The 21,980-nt window shown below is 40.1% G+C and overlaps 3 protein-coding genes across 4 annotated transcripts in view; all 3 read right to left on the bottom strand.

Annotated features, from left to right (window-relative positions):
- Positions 1 to 659, bottom strand: part of gng12a (guanine nucleotide binding protein (G protein), gamma 12a) — a 34,425-nt gene extending 33,766 nt beyond the window's left edge. The window contains exon 1 of the mRNA XM_008433378.2: positions 333 to 659. The gene's annotated coding sequence lies outside the window, so the exon portion shown is untranslated. The remainder of the gene's footprint in view (positions 1 to 332) is intronic.
- Positions 660 to 1,816: 1,157 nt separating this feature from the next.
- On the bottom strand, positions 1,817 to 19,687 carry wls (Wnt ligand secretion mediator). 2 transcript variants are annotated; one of them, XM_008433377.2, is made up of 12 exons: positions 19,273 to 19,687; positions 14,717 to 14,989; positions 11,378 to 11,502; positions 10,588 to 10,749; positions 10,325 to 10,461; positions 7,494 to 7,662; positions 6,291 to 6,388; positions 6,143 to 6,206; positions 5,546 to 5,689; positions 4,400 to 4,483; positions 3,546 to 3,699; positions 1,817 to 2,634 (listed from the first exon to the last, which is right to left on the bottom strand). In XM_008433377.2, exons 1-12 carry the CDS (start codon positions 19,376 to 19,378, stop codon positions 2,525 to 2,527), a joined length of 1,626 nt encoding a protein of 541 aa, XP_008431599.1. In that variant the 5' UTR covers positions 19,379 to 19,687; the 3' UTR covers positions 1,817 to 2,524. The 2 variants fall into 2 exon arrangements, with proteins under 2 accessions (XP_008431599.1, XP_008431598.1); XM_008433376.2 differs by having other exon boundaries at positions 3,531 to 3,699; positions 19,273 to 19,686.
- A 968-nt stretch (positions 19,688 to 20,655) lies between these two features.
- Positions 20,656 to 21,980, bottom strand: part of scinlb (scinderin like b) — a 20,853-nt gene continuing 19,528 nt past the window's right edge. The window contains exon 17 of the mRNA XM_008433375.2: positions 20,656 to 21,294. Within this exon, the coding sequence (XP_008431597.1) occupies positions 21,134 to 21,294 (161 nt within the window). The 3' untranslated portion in view covers positions 20,656 to 21,133. The remainder of the gene's footprint in view (positions 21,295 to 21,980) is intronic.

The following is a 21,980-nucleotide window of genomic DNA, read 5'->3' as shown; positions in this document are numbered from 1 at the left end:
CAGTGCAGCTGCTTTGTAATAATTTATTTGCTTTTCAAAAGGACTCCCTCTGTGGTAAAGGTAAGTGGAGCCTGTGGGGGGGAAGAGGAGCAAAAGGCCCACAGGGCTGAGGAAACCTGTTGAAGAGCCCACTGGTGAAAGCAGTGAGTCACTGTTTACTGTGGAGAGGTAGCAGCTGCGTGGAAACTGACACCAAACTGTCCGCCCAGACACAAGAGTCAATATGTAGACGGGGACAGTAAATAACGTCTCCACACTCAACACGAACTGTTGCTTCTACTCAAAGCGGGCGACTGTAAATGAGAGCCGACACCGACACACGCCAGTCTTACCTGCCCGGTGCAGCGTGGAGTCAAATCAAACAGGTTCCCGGTGACTGACTGGAGCCGAGCCGTGTCCGTGGGGAAGCTGGGAGGAGACCGTACCCTCTCGGCGCTGTGTGTCAGCGCTGCTGTGTGAACTCACCGCGGATAAAACCACCTGTTCTCTGCCGAGACGCCCTACAGCTTCACTTTCCTCGCACAGCCTATGTGTGTGTGTGTGTGTGTGTGTGTGTGTGTGTTTAAACCGCGGCTACTTTCTCGTGGCGTGTCAGAGAGCGGTCTGTTTGCTTTTCTTTTTTCCTCCTCCACTTGGACGAAAACTGCCGAATGTTGTCTGGAGGACAGAGAGGCGGACCAACCCGAAACACAGGACACGGCGACACTGAAGTTAGCGTCTGGTTTGTAGTTTCAGTAAAGGGCTGTTTCACCTAGTTTAAGGAATCTGAGGGGGGGACTACTTAAACAGTTGGTAAACATTTGTTGCCTCAGTAGAAATCAGTCATAACAAATATGTAGATTAACAAGGAAATTAATAGAAATTAATATGAAACCATAACTCAGTCTTAAATTTCTTGTTGCTTGTGATAGATTTGTTGTGAATTGTACTTGTGCATCACAGAAGACCCAGGCTCAGAGACACACAGAGGCCATTAGTCAAACATCTATGCCTTTGGACTGTTGGAGGAAGCCAGAGTACCATGAGAGAAGCCACTGGAATAACATACGAACTCAGCTGTGTGGTGTTAAGTTGCCTTGTAGTAAGCAGGTCCTTGGTTTGCATACCAACCAGCCGGTGATGTTTCCACAGTTCGCGTGTTCTCTGTAAAACCACTCAAGTGCTTAAGTGAAAGTTATGAATCCCATATCAACTTCAGCAGCAAGCAGCGGTTCAAAGAATCAAGCTGCAGCGAGGATGTGTGGAACTTACGGAAGTTTACGAAAAAAAGTCTATTTTGATTGAAAAAGTCAGCATAAATACGGAATAAAGAATTTATATACCAAATAACCTGGACGCTTATTAAAAATCAGCCATAGACATGCAATTACAGCAAAACAAATATCTTATGAAACTTTATTAATAAAATCTCTAATATTGCTTGCTTCCAATTTATCTGCCGTGTTTTTGTTTTTTTTAATCCAATGTCAAAACTCTGACCTTAAACATCGCTGATAATTAAATAACTACTGCAAAAAACGTTTGCCACTTCAGTTGTCATCCCTCTGAAGCACGTATGTTTTCGCAAAAAGTACATTTATTTTTAAGAATCCCTTCCGGTTTGAGCGCATGTTGTATTTTGAGTCACAAGGGGGCGCCATCTTCCTGCTTTCTAAGAATAATTCTGTTCCAAGATCCTCTCGTTTGCAACTCAATCATTTCAGTCTTTCTCCGTTTTCCTAATAAGTTTTCTTCCAGGACAGAAACACAGAATGACAGAATACTTACCGACTTTAGTGATTAAAGAAAAAAAAAAAAACTGCTCGGAACACTGAAGTATAAAGAGTAAAAGTATTTTATTTAAATAAGCATACAAAAGAAAAAACACTAAACTAAATACAGAGTCTATAAGGCTACAGTTGACTTCCCAAACATCCAAAGCTTGGTGCTACAGTATGTGAAGCTGAAAATAAGCTCTTATAAAAAAAAATTAAAAAAACAATATGGATATCTACATTGTAACACGATGAATGCATAATGATTTACCAAAGTAGCAAATGTCCTGTGTACATTTCCCCCAGTGATTAAAGAGACCCAGAATAATAGTGCCAGCAGCATGTCACCCACCTGCCGTGCGAGTCTGGATAAAAGGAAAACACGGTAAAGCAGGACTGTGAGCTGAAATGTCTTCGCTGAGTTCTCTCAGTCTGTTTAAAAACCAGAGTGTGACGGCTGCTACACGTAACATCCAGCTAAAGCAGCTTTTCAGTACCCAGCTTTATGGAAAAGACATTGTGCAACATTTACAAACACAACAGTCTACATATATGTATAATATAGAAAGTGACGGTGAAATAAAAGGGACCAACATGAAGGTTACAAGGACGACTATGGAAACATGGCGCCACCTAAACAGGTTTAATGTTAACTAATGGGAGTGAGCAGCCGCTTCTCTGGTGGAGTGTTGACGCTATGGGGGGGGGGTTTGAGGTGATGGGTGGGAGGTGTGTATGAGAGTAGACGGGCGTCTGGGACAGAGTGTAAACTATTCTTGGGCCTCTTTCCCAGTCATTTTGTAGAGCTCAGTGGGCCCATCAACATGGGTGATGGTGGTGGTCAGCTGGATGTCTTCTCCGCTGGTGGCTCCACCGTCACCTACACACACACACACACACACACACACACACACACAAATCATCAGAACCAAAATATCCAGCCACCACATGTCGGTCCTGAAGGGGAAGCAGCACCTTGCAGATGTCTTTGTAGCTCTCAAAACTTTGCACATTTTGGGATTTTAGGTTGTGTTTATGCAGTGGGGAAAAACGATGCATGTATTCCAAGTCCAATGGTGAATCTGTGGCTTAAAAATTGAAAAGATTTTAAAGCTGATGTGTTCTCAAATGGGGGAAAAGATACACTGATGCCAGCTGGTAGAACTCCCTGCCCCTTCACACACACACACACACACACACACACACACACACACACACACACACACACACACACACACACACACACCAAAACATGCCTCTATGAAGTATTTGGGTTGCAGACTCTTCCTTCCATATGAAGCTGCTGTGGAGGATTTCCACCAGCATAAACTCCCCCAGCTCTCTCAAACATGAGCAGAATCTGGAAAGAGCGCCCCCTCCCATCAGGTGATGCCTGGCAGACTTCAGAGAACGCTTCCACAACTTCAGAGCCTCTTTTTTTTTTTTTCTCGTCTCCGACAAGAGACGGATGGATGGTTTTCATTGCTTCCTGGTGCCGCTCTCCCCCTCACCACACCGTTTTTCCTCTCTCCCTGGAAACCAGCCCGGAGTCCAATAGAACCACCGTCTCAAGCCAAGGACAGCCTTCATTTCCCCTGGGAATCTGGATCCCTCTCAGTCACCACTAGCTCCCCGCCAAACTAAATCTCTGGATGAATCAACAGCTTTAGTGCACAGGTTGGACTCTTGCTCCATAAGAGAGCAAAGTGAGAGTGACCCAGGACTTAAAGACAAATAAATTAAAGCTCTCAGAAAAGCCAGTAGGAGTATAGTTACCAGCAATGCACTGACCACTTGACTGCTCTTTTCCGTAGCGTTTGTGCGATGGAGCATAGAGGAACATGATGGCAAAGACGTACAGGTTCCACATCCCATAGATGCCGGTGAAGAAGGCGCTGTTGACCTGCACCGTGCGGTCCCCCCAGTGCCAGTGGCCCTCGTTCACCTGGAATCAGACACACATCACTGCAGACCCGGCTCCAGGGGAGGGCTTTAATTTAATAAGAATACACAAATGTTTATGTAGCCTTACAAGTAAAATAACTGTTTATTAAAAAAAAAAAAAACTTTAATGATGTAAACAGTGACATGTAGAAAATGCTGAGTAATTATGCTCAGATTTGCAAAAACATGAGCTCATACTTTGCAGAAATCTAAGAAGCTGATGTTTCCGCTCTGCAGGGACATTGTATCATTTTATAACATAATCAAGGAATTATGTTCACTTCAGTCATCATAAAAATGCTACATGTGTCAAATATGATTTAAATTAGGAAATAAAAATAATTTTAATGCCTTGAAATTGGGCCTCTGTCTCTTTAAAAACTCCTGCTCTTGCTGAAACTCTGCCTTAAGGAAGCCATCCCAACATGGCTCCTCTATCAACCCTTTATCAGAGTTTTTACCAGCTCTGCACTGAGAAGTAGCTCCTATAATGAGCTCAGCAGATTCTCACTTCCATTAGCAGATGTTTGCTAGCTGCTGCTGGCTAGTCTGGATCTGGATCTGCTGCGTTGCTGCTAGATCAGCAGATACATTTTAGAGCGAGGAAGAAGTCATCCGACGTGAAACTATTACACACATGGTTTCTGTCAGGCTTCTTCACACCAGTCAAAAACCCAGAGGCGTCCAATCAAAAGGCTGACCTGGCTGATGATGAAGAAGATGATGGTCATGGCAGCACAGGTCAGTGTGACCAACATGAGGAACTTAAACCTGAAGATCAGACCCTAAAATTGGCGAGAAAAATAAATGACAGGATTTAGAATCACAGAGATCATCAGCACAATGTGCGTTAAAAAACGGGACGAGTTTATGTTGAATGCAAATATGAACAATTTCAATAGATTTTGAGCATCCAAATCTACTGACTAGTGTTAGTTTCATGAGACAAGCTGATGAAGGGAACATTATTATCCTTCAAGTTAATCAGTTTGAGTTTATTTTACAATTCAATTTTGAAGACAATATAATCTACATGTACCGTTTCGTAAAATGTTTACTGCATTTCATTTCAAAATGAAATAATGTAATCAATACTGATCAGGCAGTGTTTTCTTTTTTCCAAATATTGTCTTTACCAGTATTTTATGAAATACAGGTTTTAATTAAGGTAGTAGTAGTTTTGAATCCAAAAGAACAACATAACAAGTTTATCCCATTTGTGCATCAAAACATGTATCCCTAGTCTAAGGTTTTAAATGAACTAAAACAAATAAATATAACTGCATCAGAGCACCCGCTGTTGGCTGATGTGTGAATAGTGGGAGTTTTTGGCGTTTATGTACTTCATGTTTTGTTTTTATTGTTTAGTCTGCCGGTCCCTAACCAGAGATACAGCGATGTACTGGGGTAATTGTAGATAGGGGGAGGGGGACAAAAAAAACAACAAAAAAACACAAGTCAATATCCACCAAAAAATTTACATTTTGCGATTAAGCTCAGAAATTTTCTAGAAGAATCTTGGAAATCTTTTTTCTAGAAAATGTCTAATTAATCTAACATTTTCAGAGTTTCTTTCTCTAGCAATTTTTTAACTTTCCACACTAATATTTTCTAAGTTTTTTCTAAAAAGAAATTCTGACATCAATCACAAAATTTTAATGAGTTTCTTTGGAGGGAATTTGCAACATGCCCAATAAACCGAAATTGAAATTGACAGGTGAGGCTGTCAATCTGCCAGAAAACTACAGACGGTGCACCCCAGTTTTCCCAAAACCACTTAAAGATATAGAAATGTTAGAGTATGTGTGTGTTTATCTATTAAACAATTCAGACCAAACCAAACACACCTCATAATGCAGGCGTCTGGCCTTGGACATAGCAGGCAGTGAAGTCCTTTTACCACTGATGTTACGAAAGACTTGGAACACCATGAAGCAGAGGAACAGGAAGTAGAGACAGGCACAGATTCCTGCCACTATTATGAAGGACATCTGAGGACATACTGGTCAAGGAAGACTACAGCACTCGCATTTAAAATATTCTTATTGTCCCGTTAATGTTTAAACTGGCCCGTCTGTCATGAGAAACAATACATGGATTCATTATTTCACAGCAGTGAATAGAAGAACTGAGGCCAAAATACTTTCAAGTCATGAGGACTCAAAATGAATAAAAATCAATAATAAATTCATATCTGCAAGCTGGGCAAAACAGTAAAGCCCATATATATTCATCATAATTAGTCTCTATGCAATGCCTAACCATGCGGCACCACAGAATTGTTCCTTATGATAATCTGGATTGATTCAGTATCTTGTGCTGGTCGATTCTGGTAGTTGAATCAAGAACATCATATTTTTTTAGTTTCTGAACTAAAACCGCTTACACATTTGAATTTTCTTTCTTCCTATTTGTTTCTGCTCCACAGGGTTTAAAAAGGATACAGCCAGCTCCGTCCCTACGTCTGAGGCCCAAATGCTGTAGAAGGGATTCGTTAGCTGGACACCTCTAGAGACACAAAAAGAGTGACAGTGGTGAAGGTCTGTTAATAGAAAACTTCTTTTCTTTTCTTCATTACACTTTGCAGCTCACCTCTCACACATGTCAAAGATAAACAGGCAGAAGGAACCAAATACAATCGGCCCGACTTGCTTCCAGTAGACTGAGAAACGGTTTCTCTCCATCTGGTCCTGAGAGTCAAGAGAAACACAAAAGCAATCACACCAGGGGGAAAAAAAACAAAAAAAAACACATCATTCACAAAATGTGACACAAAACTACTTCACTGAAAGTTAAAGTGTATGTTACAGCTTCATTAGCTCCGAATTTGTACCTAAGCTTCAAGAAAACAAAGATTTTGTCATATTCTTTTTCTAAAAGTAATCTTTAAACTTATCAAATGTATTCAAGAAGGATCCTAAACCAACAGGCATGTAGATTCTAATAATTAGGAGTAAGAACAAAGTGAAAAGGTTGGACAAGTAAACTAACAAAAACGTCCAATATGGAAAAATATGGAATTTGGAAGGTTTCCAACAAGTCAACACATTGTAAAGATTAATGCAAACAGGCCACAGTAACAACATTACTCAGTGTGGATGCTGTGGCTGAGAAAAGAAGACTAAATTGTCAGAGTGAGGAAGAAGTTTGAAGTCAGTTTGGTCAGAAAAAAACCTTCTAACCTTCTGACACACTTTACAAAGACTGGAGCAGAACACTATTATGATCTGGGGACAGTAATGATCCATGCTCAAATATTTTTACCATTATGGTAAGAACGTTTGTAACTGTCACACTGCAAAAATACAAAATATTACCAAATATTTTTGGTCCAGTTTCCAGTGAAAATATCTTTGTACACTTGAAATAAGACAAAACTAAGTAAAGTAATTTTTCAGCCGTAATATAGGAGCTTGTTTTAAGTAAATCATTCAATAACCTTGATAAAAAAAAAAGTTCTAGTTCTACTTTCAGATTATTTCACTTATAACAATAAAAATGTTTTGATGTTTCAAGTGAAATAATCTGATAGTAGAACTAGATCTTTTTATCAATATTAAGGAATTATTCACTTAAAACAAGTTCCTCTTCCTCCCTGAAAAGTTATTTGAAATACGACAAAGTTAACTTACAAGTGTACTAAGATTTATGCACTAGAAACTAGACCAAAAACATTTGGGAATATTTTGTGTAATGCGATCAATAAAGTATTTTTGAAGGGAATTATCTTAAAACCACACTGCAAAAATCTTAGCAAGCACTGTCAACTGTTCAAGCATTTAACAGAGACAGTACCATGAGATGTTCACCACAGAAGATGATCCAGAAGGACAGCAGCATGGAGTAGAAGATTCCCTGTCGGATGTCTCCGAAGAGAAGCATCCAGGTCCAGTTGAAGCCCACAGAGAACCACTCCACTGGGATGTTGATGAACGTCATGGAGATGCCCAGAGCAAAGATCACCCTGGGAAAACATAAATACAATTTAAAGCAAAAATAAATAAATAAATAAAAAATTCCTTTTAGAAGATGGCTTTTCCCTGGCAACCAAATGTCAGCTACTCAGGGGAATGAGCCTGCTGGCACTTGATTCTCATCTTTATGATGGTTCATATTTCAGCAGGAAGCCGAGCTGGACAGCAGGTTTATTAAAGAACAAACTGCACCAAGCCAGGCTGCTGGGAGTCATGATGAGGGAACTCAGAAAATATTTACCTTCTCACAGATTTACTCTTTATACTTTTTTCTCAGAAGTAAATGTTTCAGATCAACAAAATCCTAATATCAAACAATAGAACCAGGTTATACTTTAATAATCCTCCGAGGGGAAATTGCTTATTTATTGGCAAGCTACTTCCATCCAAAGTCTTAAATATAAGCAAATACAAATCTAATCGTATACATTAAAAAATTTACATAAGTGTGATATTCTAATTAATTTAGATATATTTATATATCCCCACATCACTCTGCTAACAGAAGCCTCTACATTCAGTATCTTTATTTGGCAATTGAGAGAAAAACGAGTCCATAGCAGACAGACGTTTAGAAAAAGAAAAACAATTTGATGGTCCTTATTAGTGAGCAGGCAAGTCTCAGCATGCAATGTGGAAATGAAAGGGCAGCGATGTGAGCAGAGAACATGGTGGTAAGCTGAAACATGCAGGTACAAGCACTCACTGGTGGAAAGCAAACATCAAGGTAAAGTCTGCTGGAAGATAAGTTTTCCTTGAAGTTATTGCGATAAACAATAAATATTGTTGTACTGAGACCATTTTCAACTAAAAGAACACGTTCTCAAAGATCAGTAAACTTTAAATTCTAATAAACATCCAACACTGGAACTGGAAGACATTTCAAACATCCAAAATAAGTTCATTCTGAATGAAAAATCGTTCCTGAATAGAATTGCGGCCCTAAAAATTGATTAAAAGACACTGAAAGATTCCCATCTCTAATAATCATCATCATTCCAGGGCCTTTATGTATCGATCCAAACTACAAAAATCTGGCATTTTAATGCAGCTTATGCAGTTTTATCACATAGTGAGTCTTTTTAACCCAGAGCTTCCCTCATTTAGAGGGAATCTGAGGTTTATGCCGATACCTAGAGGCTAAGCATGGCAGGAACCTCGAGTGAAGCTTTTACAGCATGAAAAAATCATATACTATCCACAAATAGGGCAAGGCGAGTCACACTTCTTAAGAGCTTGCTTGTCATCTGGGAATAAGAGCGCTGAGCTGGAAAAGACAAGTGGGATGGAGAGAGAGACTGTGCATGTCTGTGCATGTGTGTGCATGTGTGTGTGTGTGTGTGTGTGTGTGCGGGCTGCATTTGCTTTCTGGTAAGCCGGAGTGTGTGTTGCATGTGCAACATGCATCTGTTGAGTGCTGGAGGATTTCGTAGCATGTTTCACACTTGGCCGGCTGCTTCCTGCAGTGCAGACCGCTGCCTCCGTACTGATCTGTGGTCCCGGCACAGCAGGAGGTTACACAAACGCCGGGCCCCTGGACTACACTACTTACAATACCTGTTCCCAACAAGTCCAATTCTTGGATTTTACAAGGGATTCTAGTAATGTGAGCATTTGAATGGTGTTTCTAAAGAAAGACAGAAACGCATTTTAAAAGCCGCTGTTCCAGGTGTTGAATGTTTGCTGTTTTGGTTTAGTGCAGCAAAATTTACACTGCAGGTGATTAAACTCACCAATGATGCAAAGAGGAGATCAGAGTTTATGTTGCTGTCAACAACATAAACTTGCTTCATGCTGTTAGTGTCAGAAAGGGTGTCCTCCAAAAGTATTCATAACCTTCAGAGGGTTATTTTTGATTTTAAAGATTGATTTTTAAAAGTTGAACATATTAAACATCATACAACTATACAATGCCTTGAAATTGGGCCTCTGTCTTCTGGAGGTCATCACAACATTTCTCCTCAATTAACCCTTTAACAACGTCTTTACAAGCGTTGTACCGAGAAGCAGCTCCTATAATGAGCTCAGCTGGTGTGCAGTTACACCCGATGTTTGCTAATTGATGCCAGCTAGTCTAAAGGAGCCGAGCGGTGGATTCATGGTGGACGGCTGCTCTGTGAGGCAGAAGCTCTGAAGCTTGGAAACTGCAGCTCAGAGGAGGAGCTGCTTCTCAGAGGTTTCTCCCAGGTGTTTTGTACAGCTGAATGGTTGCCATGACAACAAAAGGATTTCTCCAACATGCAATGAAAAAAATCAAAGCAACGTTGCAGTTATGTTTTTGATGAGAGAACATTTTACATAATAATGCCCCTTTAAACCAAACTCTTCAATCATAATGAAAATTGATATATTTTTCTGGTGTTGAATAAAATATTGATATACATTCTCAAAATCTTATTTATAAGATACAATCCTCCTCTTATTTATTAAAATAATAATGCATTTTATTTGTGAGCACCTTTCAAAACATCCAAGGACACTTTATAACATTAAAAACACAAATTAAGCAAAAGAAATAAACAGTTTGCAACCACATGACCACTTTGCTCAAAGGAAGCATGGCAGAGCCTTTACTCTGGATTCCCTCTCTAAGGGACAATACATTGTATTTCTGTTCTTTTGTAACTGCGGTTAAGGAAATAAGTGGCTTACTTTTCCAGGAGAACGGGCGGTCTGGTCATGAGGGTGATCCGCCTCCAGTACCAGATCATGATGATGAGGATGCTGGGTGTGAGGAAGGTCTTCATGGCGAACCAAACCTGAGTAAAACCTCCGTTCTGATGGATGCTCTTGAGAAAATAAAAACCATCATCATCATGTAGTGTTCTTTTCAGCTGTGAATGGCCTCCAACGCCAACACACACAGTCACCGCTATTCTATCTAAAAACACCAGGAGCAGCAGAGGAAAGCTTACCACGAGACGAATGTCTCTGATCTCCCCAATCCCAATGTTGACCTTCTTGCGCTCGTTGACTGGCAGGCGGATATTGATGAGGTAATATTTGTGAGCCACGCTGCCCACCTCCATGAACGGCAGGGGGTCGCATACGTAGTAACGGCCCTCGTTCTCAATGGTCTGGAAACACGAAGGCAGCAGCAGGTTGGAAACACTTTCACCACTGGCTGCCACAAAAATGCATGTGCTTAAGGGAATCAAGGAAATTTGGAGGACAAAAAAAAAAAGTTTTGTGCAAGGATGAGATGATTTTTCATCTAAATCGGAACATGAAGAGTTTTGCACACAATTGTAATGAAACACAATGAAAGATTGATATTATTGTAAAAATCTTATTTGTTCTAAACCAAAGCATAAAAAAAAAAAACAGGAGAGGTTTAACATGGTGTAATGCAGAACTAAAACACAATAAACTGACCAAAGTGCTGTACAGGTAAAATAGGCAACATTGTGAAATAAAATAAATAATGACGGACTAACAGGAGAGTGTTCCACAATGTAGGAACCTTAAAGCAACTAAAATCACTTAGTTTTCAGATCTTAGATAATAGATTAGTGAGGAAAGCTGATGCCAGACAATTTAATGATTTTAAAAACCAAAAGTTAAATCTTAACCTCTTAAAACATTCCCAGCTAGAAAATGACATGTACAGTTCATGTCAACCGTCTCAGAATGAGTTGTATTCCACGTGTTGTAACATAGAAGGTTAAAAACAGAGTTGTGTTGCCCTCCGCAGCATTTCTTTACCTTTTCAGCAGTGAAGTTGCAGTTCAGGTTCCTGTGTTCAAACGAGTGAGCCATCTCCGTCCACTCGCTGAACAAATCGTCTCTGTAGGCCAGGCCAACATCGATGGTGACTACTGCTCCTTCCTCTGGAAATCACAATCAGCACAGTGATAGCTAAACCAGCAGGAGCACCAAATTCTCTGATTTAGTCTTTAAAAAGTATTCACACCCTGGCCTACATGTAAAATACTATGGCTGACAGCTGTGCTGGACCATTAAAGCAGGGGAGCTGGACAGGGTTGATGGGAGGATGGCTGCAGCTCAGGTGAGGTCAATAAATTAAAATAAAAAACTGCAAGGCTGTGAATGTTGCAAAACCACTAAGATCAGGGACGCACCAATACACTTTTTTCAGTTCTGATACCGATAAAGATATCCAAGGTTTAGTATCGGCCAATCAGATACAGAAAAACAGTGATGAATTCAACAAAAATATTTATTTCTTTAAAGACAGACATGAATGCACTGAATTACTAGTGTGTTTGATAACTCTGCATCAATACAGCTCACCTACATACACCAACAGCTTCACAAACATGTAAAAACAACTTTAACTTGCTCAGTCAGTGCAATTAGGACTAGAACAACTAATGTAAAATAATAATAAAGAAACTGATAAAAACAACAACATCTTGGTCAAATATATAAAAACCTGAAAAACTTTCTTTCAAATGGTTCAGAAAGTGAATTGAGGAATTCTGAATAAAATGTAAAATAAACAAAGCATAACGTCTCTCAGAGCACAAAGCATAGAATTACAATGAATAGATCCGCTTTTATGTTGAATTTTTTTTCCCAATATGAGGACTGATATAGATATTAATATCGTATCAGTGCATCTTGATGTATAAATGTTTTTTTTCACGCGGTTCTGAGTTTAATTCACGTCAGGCTTCAGTGCAACGAGAGCATCTACTGATTTTGACATCATCTGTCTGTCAGTGGTTATGATGAGTCACCACAGCAAAATTAGGTCCTGGTGACAGACAGCCATGCAGCTCAACTTACTGAGCAAAACGTGCTGAAGTCGGTCTGACAGTCACATTTTAATTATTTTTTCTCCAAGATGCTTAATTATTTAGCCTCCTCTCTCCACAGGGACCCATATCTGCTTGATAAAACCTTTAACTGGTCCCCAACATCCCAGCTCAGCAAGTTATTATGCATTAAAACTCCATCTTTAGATCATGTTACAAAGCAGAGTGTTTCCTCCTCCAGCTCTCAGGAGTGCCTCTTGTGCTACGAAGGAAACACAGCGTAAAGAAGAGAAAGGAACCCAGTGGCCTGAGCTGGAGAAAAGGGGACAAAAAGGAGGTTAGGAAGAAAGAAAGAAAAAAAGAAGGATAGAAAGGGGGAGAACCAGATGAGAGCTGGCAGCAGAGTGTCTCTGCAATGCTCCTCCGCCGTGCCACTGGTCGAGCCGGACGCCCTCAAATGTCAGCTCTCTTCAAGCAAACATTCCACTCCGACCCAGAGGCTATTGCCACGGAAACTAAGCCTGCTCAACAGCTGTGTAAGGCTGGAGACAGGCCAGGGGGTTGGGGGGAGGGGGGGGGGGCAGGTAGGTGACACAGATAATATGGGCAACACTCATCAGGGATGAACGGGATAACAACTGAAAAATAAAACAGGGCAGCCCAAGCAGGAGATGCTTTGTGTTCATTTGTCAGAATCAGCTGACCTTTGACATCACCAGCTTTGATCAGGATTAGAACAGGTTTAAAAGGCCAATTTAATAAATACGGCACACCTGGCTCCACTGGTTTCAATTCCTTTTTTTTTTCCCCTGATTCAATTTTTTCCTGTTGTATTTTTTCCTGAACTCCATAGTATGCAAATATGGTCCAAACAAAAAAAAGTAACAAATTAATAGATAGAGGTCAACATTTCCTGTTATTTTGTATCACAGACTGCTGTGATTCAAACAGAACGTTGGTGTTAAAAAGTGTTAAAGTATACTTCCTGGCTGTGCTACATTTCACAAAGCATCTCGCCGTCAGAAACATGGAATAAAGCACACCCGTCTCCCAGTGCGCCAAAGCACCTCGAGTTACTCAAAAAGATGAATTAAAATGAGTCTACAGCATCTGGCAACGAGAGGCATCTGTGGACTTGGCTGAATCACTAATTTGTTTGTCAGTAGGCCAGCCTGTAAACAACTCAGACTCTTGACACATTCCCGCTGAAGCCTGCCAACACAGACGGCCAGAAAATTATCTTCATGACTCGGCTGACGTTGTTTAGATGAGCTACAACTCCAACAGAATGACACGTTTTTACTAAATATTTTACCAAAAACATTCCATTGGTTCCATTTCGCGGTTTGGATTCAAAAGTGTGCAAAAAAAACCCTAAACACATTCTTGTTTTCTAGATTGCAAAAAGATTCACATTTTCAACAGTTTACCATTTAGACAATGAAACACAGTTAGAGGCTCTTTCCCAGAATAAGCTCAGGATAAAAAACAGCTTTTTAGTCTTTTTACTTCAGCCTCCCACCAGACAGGCTAACTGCAGAGACATCATCTGATACAGCTTAAGACAATGCAAGATGAGGTCAAAGGTAAACTCCACAAACTAGATCCACGTTAGAACTAAACTGTCTGACAGTAAAAAAAATTCCTCTGAATTCTTCTGGCGTTTGCAAACAAAGGCTGAAAAAAAATAAAAGGAACTGCAATGGAATTTATAACGAGTGATTAGATTTGCCAAAGGGTAAATATTGCCAAGAGCTTTTTAGTCACAGAATATTTTCTTTCAGATTGTGAAACTGTAAAACAGTAAAGACAAAATGTTGACTGATTAAACCAGATATTCAAATGCACTGGAAAAAGTTTTCATCATTTGCTGTATGGTATTAAAATACAGCATACAGCAATACAAGCTAGTTGAAGGAAACCCAAAATGTATTGCACAGCATGACTGAGATACAATTATTCCACATACTAAGGAATGTATGTAAACATCTGAATTTGAAGAAATCAAAAACACACACAAAAAAATTCTCTTATTTTTGACATTAAACAAATGGACATAATTTGGGTAATCTCAACTGGTCAAATCCAGTGTGATTTAATGTCAGGCAGTTAGAAGAAATAGTTGTTTATGTCACACACTGTAAACAGCTGGTTAACTCAATACATGCAAAACCGATGTAGAGAAAAAAAAATTACACAAGAAATTACTTCTAGGCAGAAGTTGATACCTTTTAATTCTAACCTTCAGTATATTCCTCTCAGTCTAGTAAAACCTAATGCTGCGGCCCTTCCTAAAGTTTCCTAAAGCTGCTTTGGTTCTCACCGATCTGGTTGTACATCTTGAAAGCGATGTCAAACTGCAGGATGACCAGCATGAACTGGAACCAGGGGCTCATCTCGTTCTTCTGCATGGGAATGTGTGCGGCGAACACGATGTTGTTAGCTTCGATCCTCTTAGCCATGGCCTCGTCGAACGTCTTGATCTTCTCACACTTGTTAACACCCCACGGCATGAACCACTTGGTCTCCTGTGGGTATTTGATTTTGTCCACACACTTTGTTGCCAGGTATTCCACTGCACTGGTGGGACTGGGAGCTGTGGGACAGATAGAAATGCTAGGATGAACATTACAATAAGTACTGCAGGAAAGCTTCACTCTGAAACCTCTACAGCCACACGGTTTGAATGAAATTAGCAACTGAACAAGGTGAGTTCAAGTATTTTCTAAAACAATGTAAAGACAGTTCCTGCTCACTGAGGCAATAAGAGGTCAGTGAAGAAAGAGGCACCACTTTCTGCATTCAGATTCATGAGCTTCACAAGAAGCTGATAGTTTCTATTCGCATGACGTCACTAAAACGTCGAGTTCCTGCTGAGAGAGCTCAAAGTAGGATGTGAACTTTGTCAGTTTCCAGGTGGAAGCATAAGGCTCATTTCCTGAGATGTAGATGCAACGGCAAAAGAAATTTAACTGAATCGACTTTATTGCCACTAGGATTGCACCAATCGATAAGCCCCTGATTTTCTTAATTTTGGCCGATTGGCAGGTACTCCCACATGAAACCAATCTTAGCCACTGATCATATCTACATCCACAAAGGTCCAAAAATCAGCCACTTTCCCCTTTTGCTATGCCGCAATAGAGAGCGCCCGTCAGACTGACCTGCCCACTAGGTCACGTCTACGGTTAACAACAGTCACCCCAACAGCTGCGTTTACATTAACCGTAAAATTGTGCAAATTGGAATTACAAAAATAAACCTGCTTAATGGAATCACAGCAATCTTCAGGAAAAAAGAAAACATCTGTAAAGTTTTGCCGCTGGGATCAGGTGGTTTTATTTGGCCAATGAATTAACAAGACTGAAATTTAAATACTTTTTTTGCATCACACGAGTCACATGATCAACATGATCAGCTGGACATTACTACTGGTGGAAAAGACGAGAGGAAGTGGTAGGAAGATGATTGCGCAGCAGGTTTTTTAATAAACTATCGTGGCAAGCTTATTCACGTGAGATTTTAATTGTGTTTCTTATTTAATGGACACAGTCCAACATTAGCGAAATGCCAACAAAGTTTGGCAAACATTTGTAGTGGAAATGCAGCCAAAACCAGAATCGGCAGGTCAGGCTTTTAAAAGATCAGTGATCAGCCAGAAAACTCCAATCATTCCACCACTAATTGTCGCAGAACAGCTGATAATGTCTGCAAGCACAAAAGCCTTTTTGAGCTGCCTCTCTCTTTCACAAGTCAACCGCGACAGTCGACCACATTGTCTGAGAAGTTGTGCTTAAATAAATGAAGTTGCCACAAAGATGCAATAACAGCAAATGACTTCAACACCCATTGCAGAGCCAGGTCCTGCATTAATCACAGCAGACATCAAGTAAACATCTCAGGACTGTCTGCACAAAACGTATACAGCAGCTAAAGCCACTATGTACGCTTATATGGCAGCGCAAGACAATAATTAAAAAAGAAATCCATTTCATTTTCAACTTTGAGCATCGGCTCCAAATATCAGCATGGGAAAAGCATTTAGAATCCCTGGTTGGTTTGTACTTTAAGTACAAAACAAACAGAGGACACATTCAAATAATAAGACTGAACAAACTTAAGAAAATATTAAACTGTGTTGAATATGGTGATAACAGAAATTATGGCAATTAACTCAAAATTCCATCACTCTTCTCACGATGAGATGATGACTAATTTAATATGATGCAGTTTTTATGTGTGTGAGGTTGTTTTTGTTTTTTTTACTATATGCAGTTTTTCAGCATATGCTTCTACTGGACAGGAATATTTTCCTACAGTAACTACCAAATCTCAATAATCTGACCATAGTCCTAGACAAGCCATTTTTAAATAATCAGAACAATATTATACAGTTTATTATTATAAATAAACTAATTATTAAAAAGTGTTAAAGTCTTTCTGCTTTGGGTTTATATATCATACATAAACAGTACAGATACGGTACTGGAAAAAATATTTTTTCAACTAGTTTTAATAATTAAAAAAAAGTTGCCGGTGGCTGGTGTCTATGGCAACAAAACCAGTTCATTGTAACTTCTTAATGACTTCACCACCTAGCCAACCACCTCTTTACATAAAACTTTTTATAGTATAATAAACAACAATTGCACAATCAGATTTTAAATACTTATGTTGAAATTATATATTGTATGATATTCGTGGCACATTATTACAATTCAAAAACATTACATTTACTGCTGTAAACTTAAGCTAGATCCACTGGTGTTCATACATGGCAACAAAAGGAAGTCCCCAGGGAGTTTAATTACCCTGGGGTGAACCTGTGAGTCCAGCAGGTCCACAATCATGGCCGCCCCCTCAGCCCGCTTGACCCCATGCCATGCCACCGGGTTTGTCGGGAAACAAGAGGGAAAAAGAAAAAAAAGAAAAAGCTTTCTTCTCAATTACTCCCGCAGCCCCTGGCCGGCGAGCAAACACAAAGGAATCTGGCTTCATTAAAACCATCTCAGCCAGGAAAAAGCCAAACAAGCCAATTTATCTGAAAAGTAGCTGGAGATGAGAGGGACTGTGGGAAGGGAGACGGACTCTGGAAGTTCCCAGGTTCAGTCCAAAGACAAACCCAGGTATCTTTAGCAAGAGCTCAACCTCTAGCAACTTAGTATAAATGTGTGTCAGAGTTAAAAGAAAAAGAGAAAAAGACAGAGACAGACAGAGAGAGAGAAAAAGAGAGACAGAGAGAGATAGGGAGAGAGAGAGAGAGACAGAGAGAGACTTGATATGAGGAACCCTGGCATCAACTCCTTTTCAGACCTGAAGGCAAAACTGAAGATTGACAGCTGGGTTTGGGGGGTTTCTGTGCATCACTGTCATGACGGGAAAAGAGAAAGAAAAATGTAGGCTCCTTCTTCTAATAGAAAGGAATTTGGGGAAAAGGGAAGATGCTCATGGGGGAGTAAAGGGAAGGTAGAGATGCTGCCTGAGGGCCCCACACACACAGCAGAGGATGCATACAGGAGGAGGTGAGGCTGAATAAATTAACTGGAGGAAAGAACTTTTGAGTTTGTTTCAAAGTAGTGCAAATTTAAAGGGGACAGCGGTGCCTAATTTGAAAGAACAATGCCCTAAGCAGAAATGCATTCGTGGGCCAAACTCCAGTTAAGTTCAGCACCTAACAGAACCACCTATTCCCCTTTTATACTGTCCATAGTTCACACTTTTTACCATTTTGCATTTAACAAATTGTTCATTTTTTTTCCACTGGTATTTATTTTCTGTAGTAATTTTAAAGAGCGTTCCAAAGAGAAAATAACTGGATATAAGGCTGAATATTGGCTTAAAAATATAACCACGATATACATTTCATATAAGTCGATACATAATTATCGATTAGTTTTTGTTTTAAATTTCTGAAATGCTGCCTAACTGGGGGCGTGACCTTTCCAGTTTTAACCAGTTTTCACTCCCAGCCACATTTTTTACAAAGGCTTACATGGCCCAGATGTTTTGTGGACCCCAAAAACATGCAAATATATACACATTTTTGTTTTGCTTGCAAATGAAATATTTTATTAAGGTTTCCTAAATAAAATACTACGCCCAGGTGATTGGTGGGGTTTGCATGCCTGGAATGCCCTGCTCACAGTATTTCACTTTAACCATGTTACTGATATTAATAGAACAGAGTTGTTTTGATCTAAGGATAAAATGATATCTGAAATAATCAGTCAATGAATCAACAGATATGGCAAACTTTAGACAGTGTGGTCAGTTATATTTATGGTCAGATTCTTGTGGCCTCAGTAAGCAGCACCAACATAAATCTCATCTCTTTTAACAGGTCGTGTCTGATATACTCCTGAGAAAAATGTTTCCCATAGCTCCTTGTCATGATTTCTTCTTGGATGTTATAAACTTGGCATTATTACTTTAAGATTTTAGGACTTTATTATTTATAGAAAAGGTACCATTATGTGGACATTTTAGACTAAACCATTTCCATGTAGACTAAAGAAAAACTTATGTGGGTAGGGCACCAAGCTTGGCTTTAGCCCAGGGGCCCACATCCTGCTAAATCCGGCCCTGCCTCCAGTGTAGTTCAAAGAAAGGAAGGCAGCAAACACTTTGATAGGCAGGCAGTGATTTTAGCTGAGGGTGCTCTCCGCCAGCGTCGTTAGCTACAAGTTAGAGCAGGTCGGCTATTATTTCTGTGAAAAGCTTTTTTAGACCGATAAAAGTTAAGTGCAACGTCAACAACAAACTATTTTAAACTCCGCGTTTTTTCCCCGTTTCTGCCGTCTGCGTTTTCACAGGCGCGCGGACACCCAGGCGAGCATTAGCTAAGCAGCAGATAAAGTGGGAGAAAGGAGAAAAACTTACCAATTAACCCGCCGACCATGAAGGCGAGCGCCTGAAACAAAAGCAGAGTAACTCCCAGTATGACCAACTTTTTGGTGCTCATGTTCTCGATGATAGCTCCCGCCATTGTGAAAGAAATGTGTCGTTCAACAACAACAAAAAACGAGCGAAAAACAAATATTACTGTGGTGGAAGAAGGAGAAAACGCTACATCCACGACAAGCAGGAAAGACGAGCTGAGCTGAGCTGAGCTGAGCTGAGCTGAGCTGGGCCCCCTCCACTGCTCTGCTGCTGCCTTTCAACTTCGAAGGAGGGGGGGGAAAAAGGCAGGAATCACATGACCGAATAGCGCTGTGCTTTATCCCCAAACAGCCAACACACACTAGACCGGGGAAGATCTGCGGAGCGCCACCGCATTGCAATAGAGGCTAGAAATGCAGGTTACGGTGCTGCTAGATGCCTGGAATTGCGCCCCCGCCTGCGGGCTATTTAAAGGAAGCTTTCAGGGGTCCCATCTCACCTACTGGTCAATAGTCGGCAACAGAATGGAATTTTAACACATTTACTTTCAGTATTATGAGTTCATCGATAGAAGTTTGCAAACAATACCCCTTTAAAATTGCTAGCTTTCTTATTTATTATTATTTGTACATAAAAAATTAGCATGTTTTATAATTTCATGTTCTTCTCTGTTTTAGAGGCTGAATGCGGGCTTTTGAAGCACTGACTCCAGTCCATGCCTTGTGAATCTACCAAATGCCTGAATTGTCTTTGCTTCACAGTCAAATCAACACTGAAGTTAGTTCTGCTTTGTGTACACCTTTGTCTGCCACTTTTACCTTCCACTCAGTTTTCTACTCATTTATACACTTGGATTCAGCCCACTGTGAACTGCCAGTTTTTTTTAGGATAAACAATTTTTTTTCTGTAGATTATACTCATTGTGGAGCTGTAAGTGAGGTATAAGTATCAAGGGAAGGCAAATTGCATAATACGTTTCTACATTTCAACAACTAGACTATTCAAAGATGTTTTACATGATGAAAATATGAAACAACAAACAAAAAAAGCATTACATTGGAGTGGGATGATAAAAGTAAAGACGGAACATCGGATTAAAATTAAAATCAATGTTTCAGTAAACATTAATTGAGTGCAGGTGTAAACAAATAGATTTTTCTTGTGGTTTAAAGGAATTCAGTGTTTCAGGATCTTTAAAGGTTTCTGGAAGTTTGTTCCAGATTAGAGGAGCAGTCTGGTTGCCTTTCAAAGGACAGTGCAGATGTAGGTGTTGTCTTCCTTTTTTATTTTATTTATTTATTTATTGTTTAGGCAGATATTGCAGGATCAGATTTTTCGGTGACATTTGAATTTCACGTCTTTTAAAATGTTCAGACCCAAAGGTTCCAACGACAAAGTTTTATTCAAAAGCCATTCGCAAGAACATTTCAGGATTGTTTAAAATGGGAACGAACACACTTAGCGTTTACAAATGTTACACAGTGGGTCCTAAAATTCAAAAGCAGGAAATTCAACAAAGAAATGCAGGATGTAACAGGAGTGTGTTCTGTACAACCTTTTCAAACTAAACATGACACAAACAGATATGGGGGGTTTGTCGACTGACGCCGGCAGGACACAGAAACAGAGGGGATGTGCTATTTTTGTTTTTTTCATTTTGTTTTACGTTTTACCTGAGGTTCTTGGTAGGTATTATAATCCCTTGCTATACAAAGGCAACAAGCTCTGACTGTAAACTGAATGAACCTGATAACATCATTATTGGCACTTAGGTATTTGAATAAAGCAGGAATTAAACTGCAACATGGAGAGCTGAAAGGTAAGGAGTCGGAGTGCAAAGGACAAAGCTGGAGTTCTGTGTTCAGAAACGGGCCCGGATCCTCTCCAGTGGATCCTTGTCCCACATCTTGGGATCCCAAGCCTGGAACCAGCCAGTGAACGTGGGAGGCTCCGCCCCCTGCTTGATGGTGGTGATGGGCAGTCCTTTGCGACCAGACGGATCCGAGTCCACGTAATCCTTGGCTGCAATACGAGAGGTGAAAAGAGAAAAGAAACATTAATTTATAGCTTCTATTCTGCAAACACTAGACATTTAAAATTATGTTTTCAGCTCAGTCTTAATCAATTCAATTAAGTTTACTTATACAAGCGCGCATGTTATCTCAAGGCTCAGCTATGAACTTTGACTTCCAAGACAAATCAAACAAAGCATGAATATCCATTCTGTCCACAGAATGTCTTAGAAGTTAGCAAGAGGAGCTACAATGTGACGCTAGGGAGAGTCTGGGCTTCCCTCCTGGACATGGATCTAACATAGGACAGATGTAAAATAAGTGGAATCAGCACATCTTACAGCAACCTTTTCTCAAACAAAATTCTGAAAACCACTGTACTTAAATTTCCAGCTATTTTAAAAGAATCGTCTATTTTTGTCACACATCTTAGACACGAAATTTAACTTTGTGATAATTCTTTAGGAAGCCTAAATGACCGAAACATGATACATTTATCACCTTCAACTTTTCATTTATTCCCGCCTCTCGCCCAGAACGTTAGCTGGAGATAGGCACCAGCACCCCTCCCGACCCAACTAAGGGACAAGGGTGTCAAGAAGATGGATGGATGGATGGATGGATGGATGGATGGATGGATGGATGGATGGATGGATGGATGGATGGATGGATGGATGGATGGATGGATGGATGGAT

This window comes from Poecilia reticulata, linkage group LG17 (assembly GCF_000633615.1).
Source record: "Poecilia reticulata strain Guanapo linkage group LG17, Guppy_female_1.0+MT, whole genome shotgun sequence".
Classification (NCBI taxonomy): Eukaryota; Metazoa; Chordata; class Actinopteri; order Cyprinodontiformes; family Poeciliidae; genus Poecilia; species Poecilia reticulata.
This window is presented reverse-complemented; position numbering and strand designations above follow the sequence as displayed.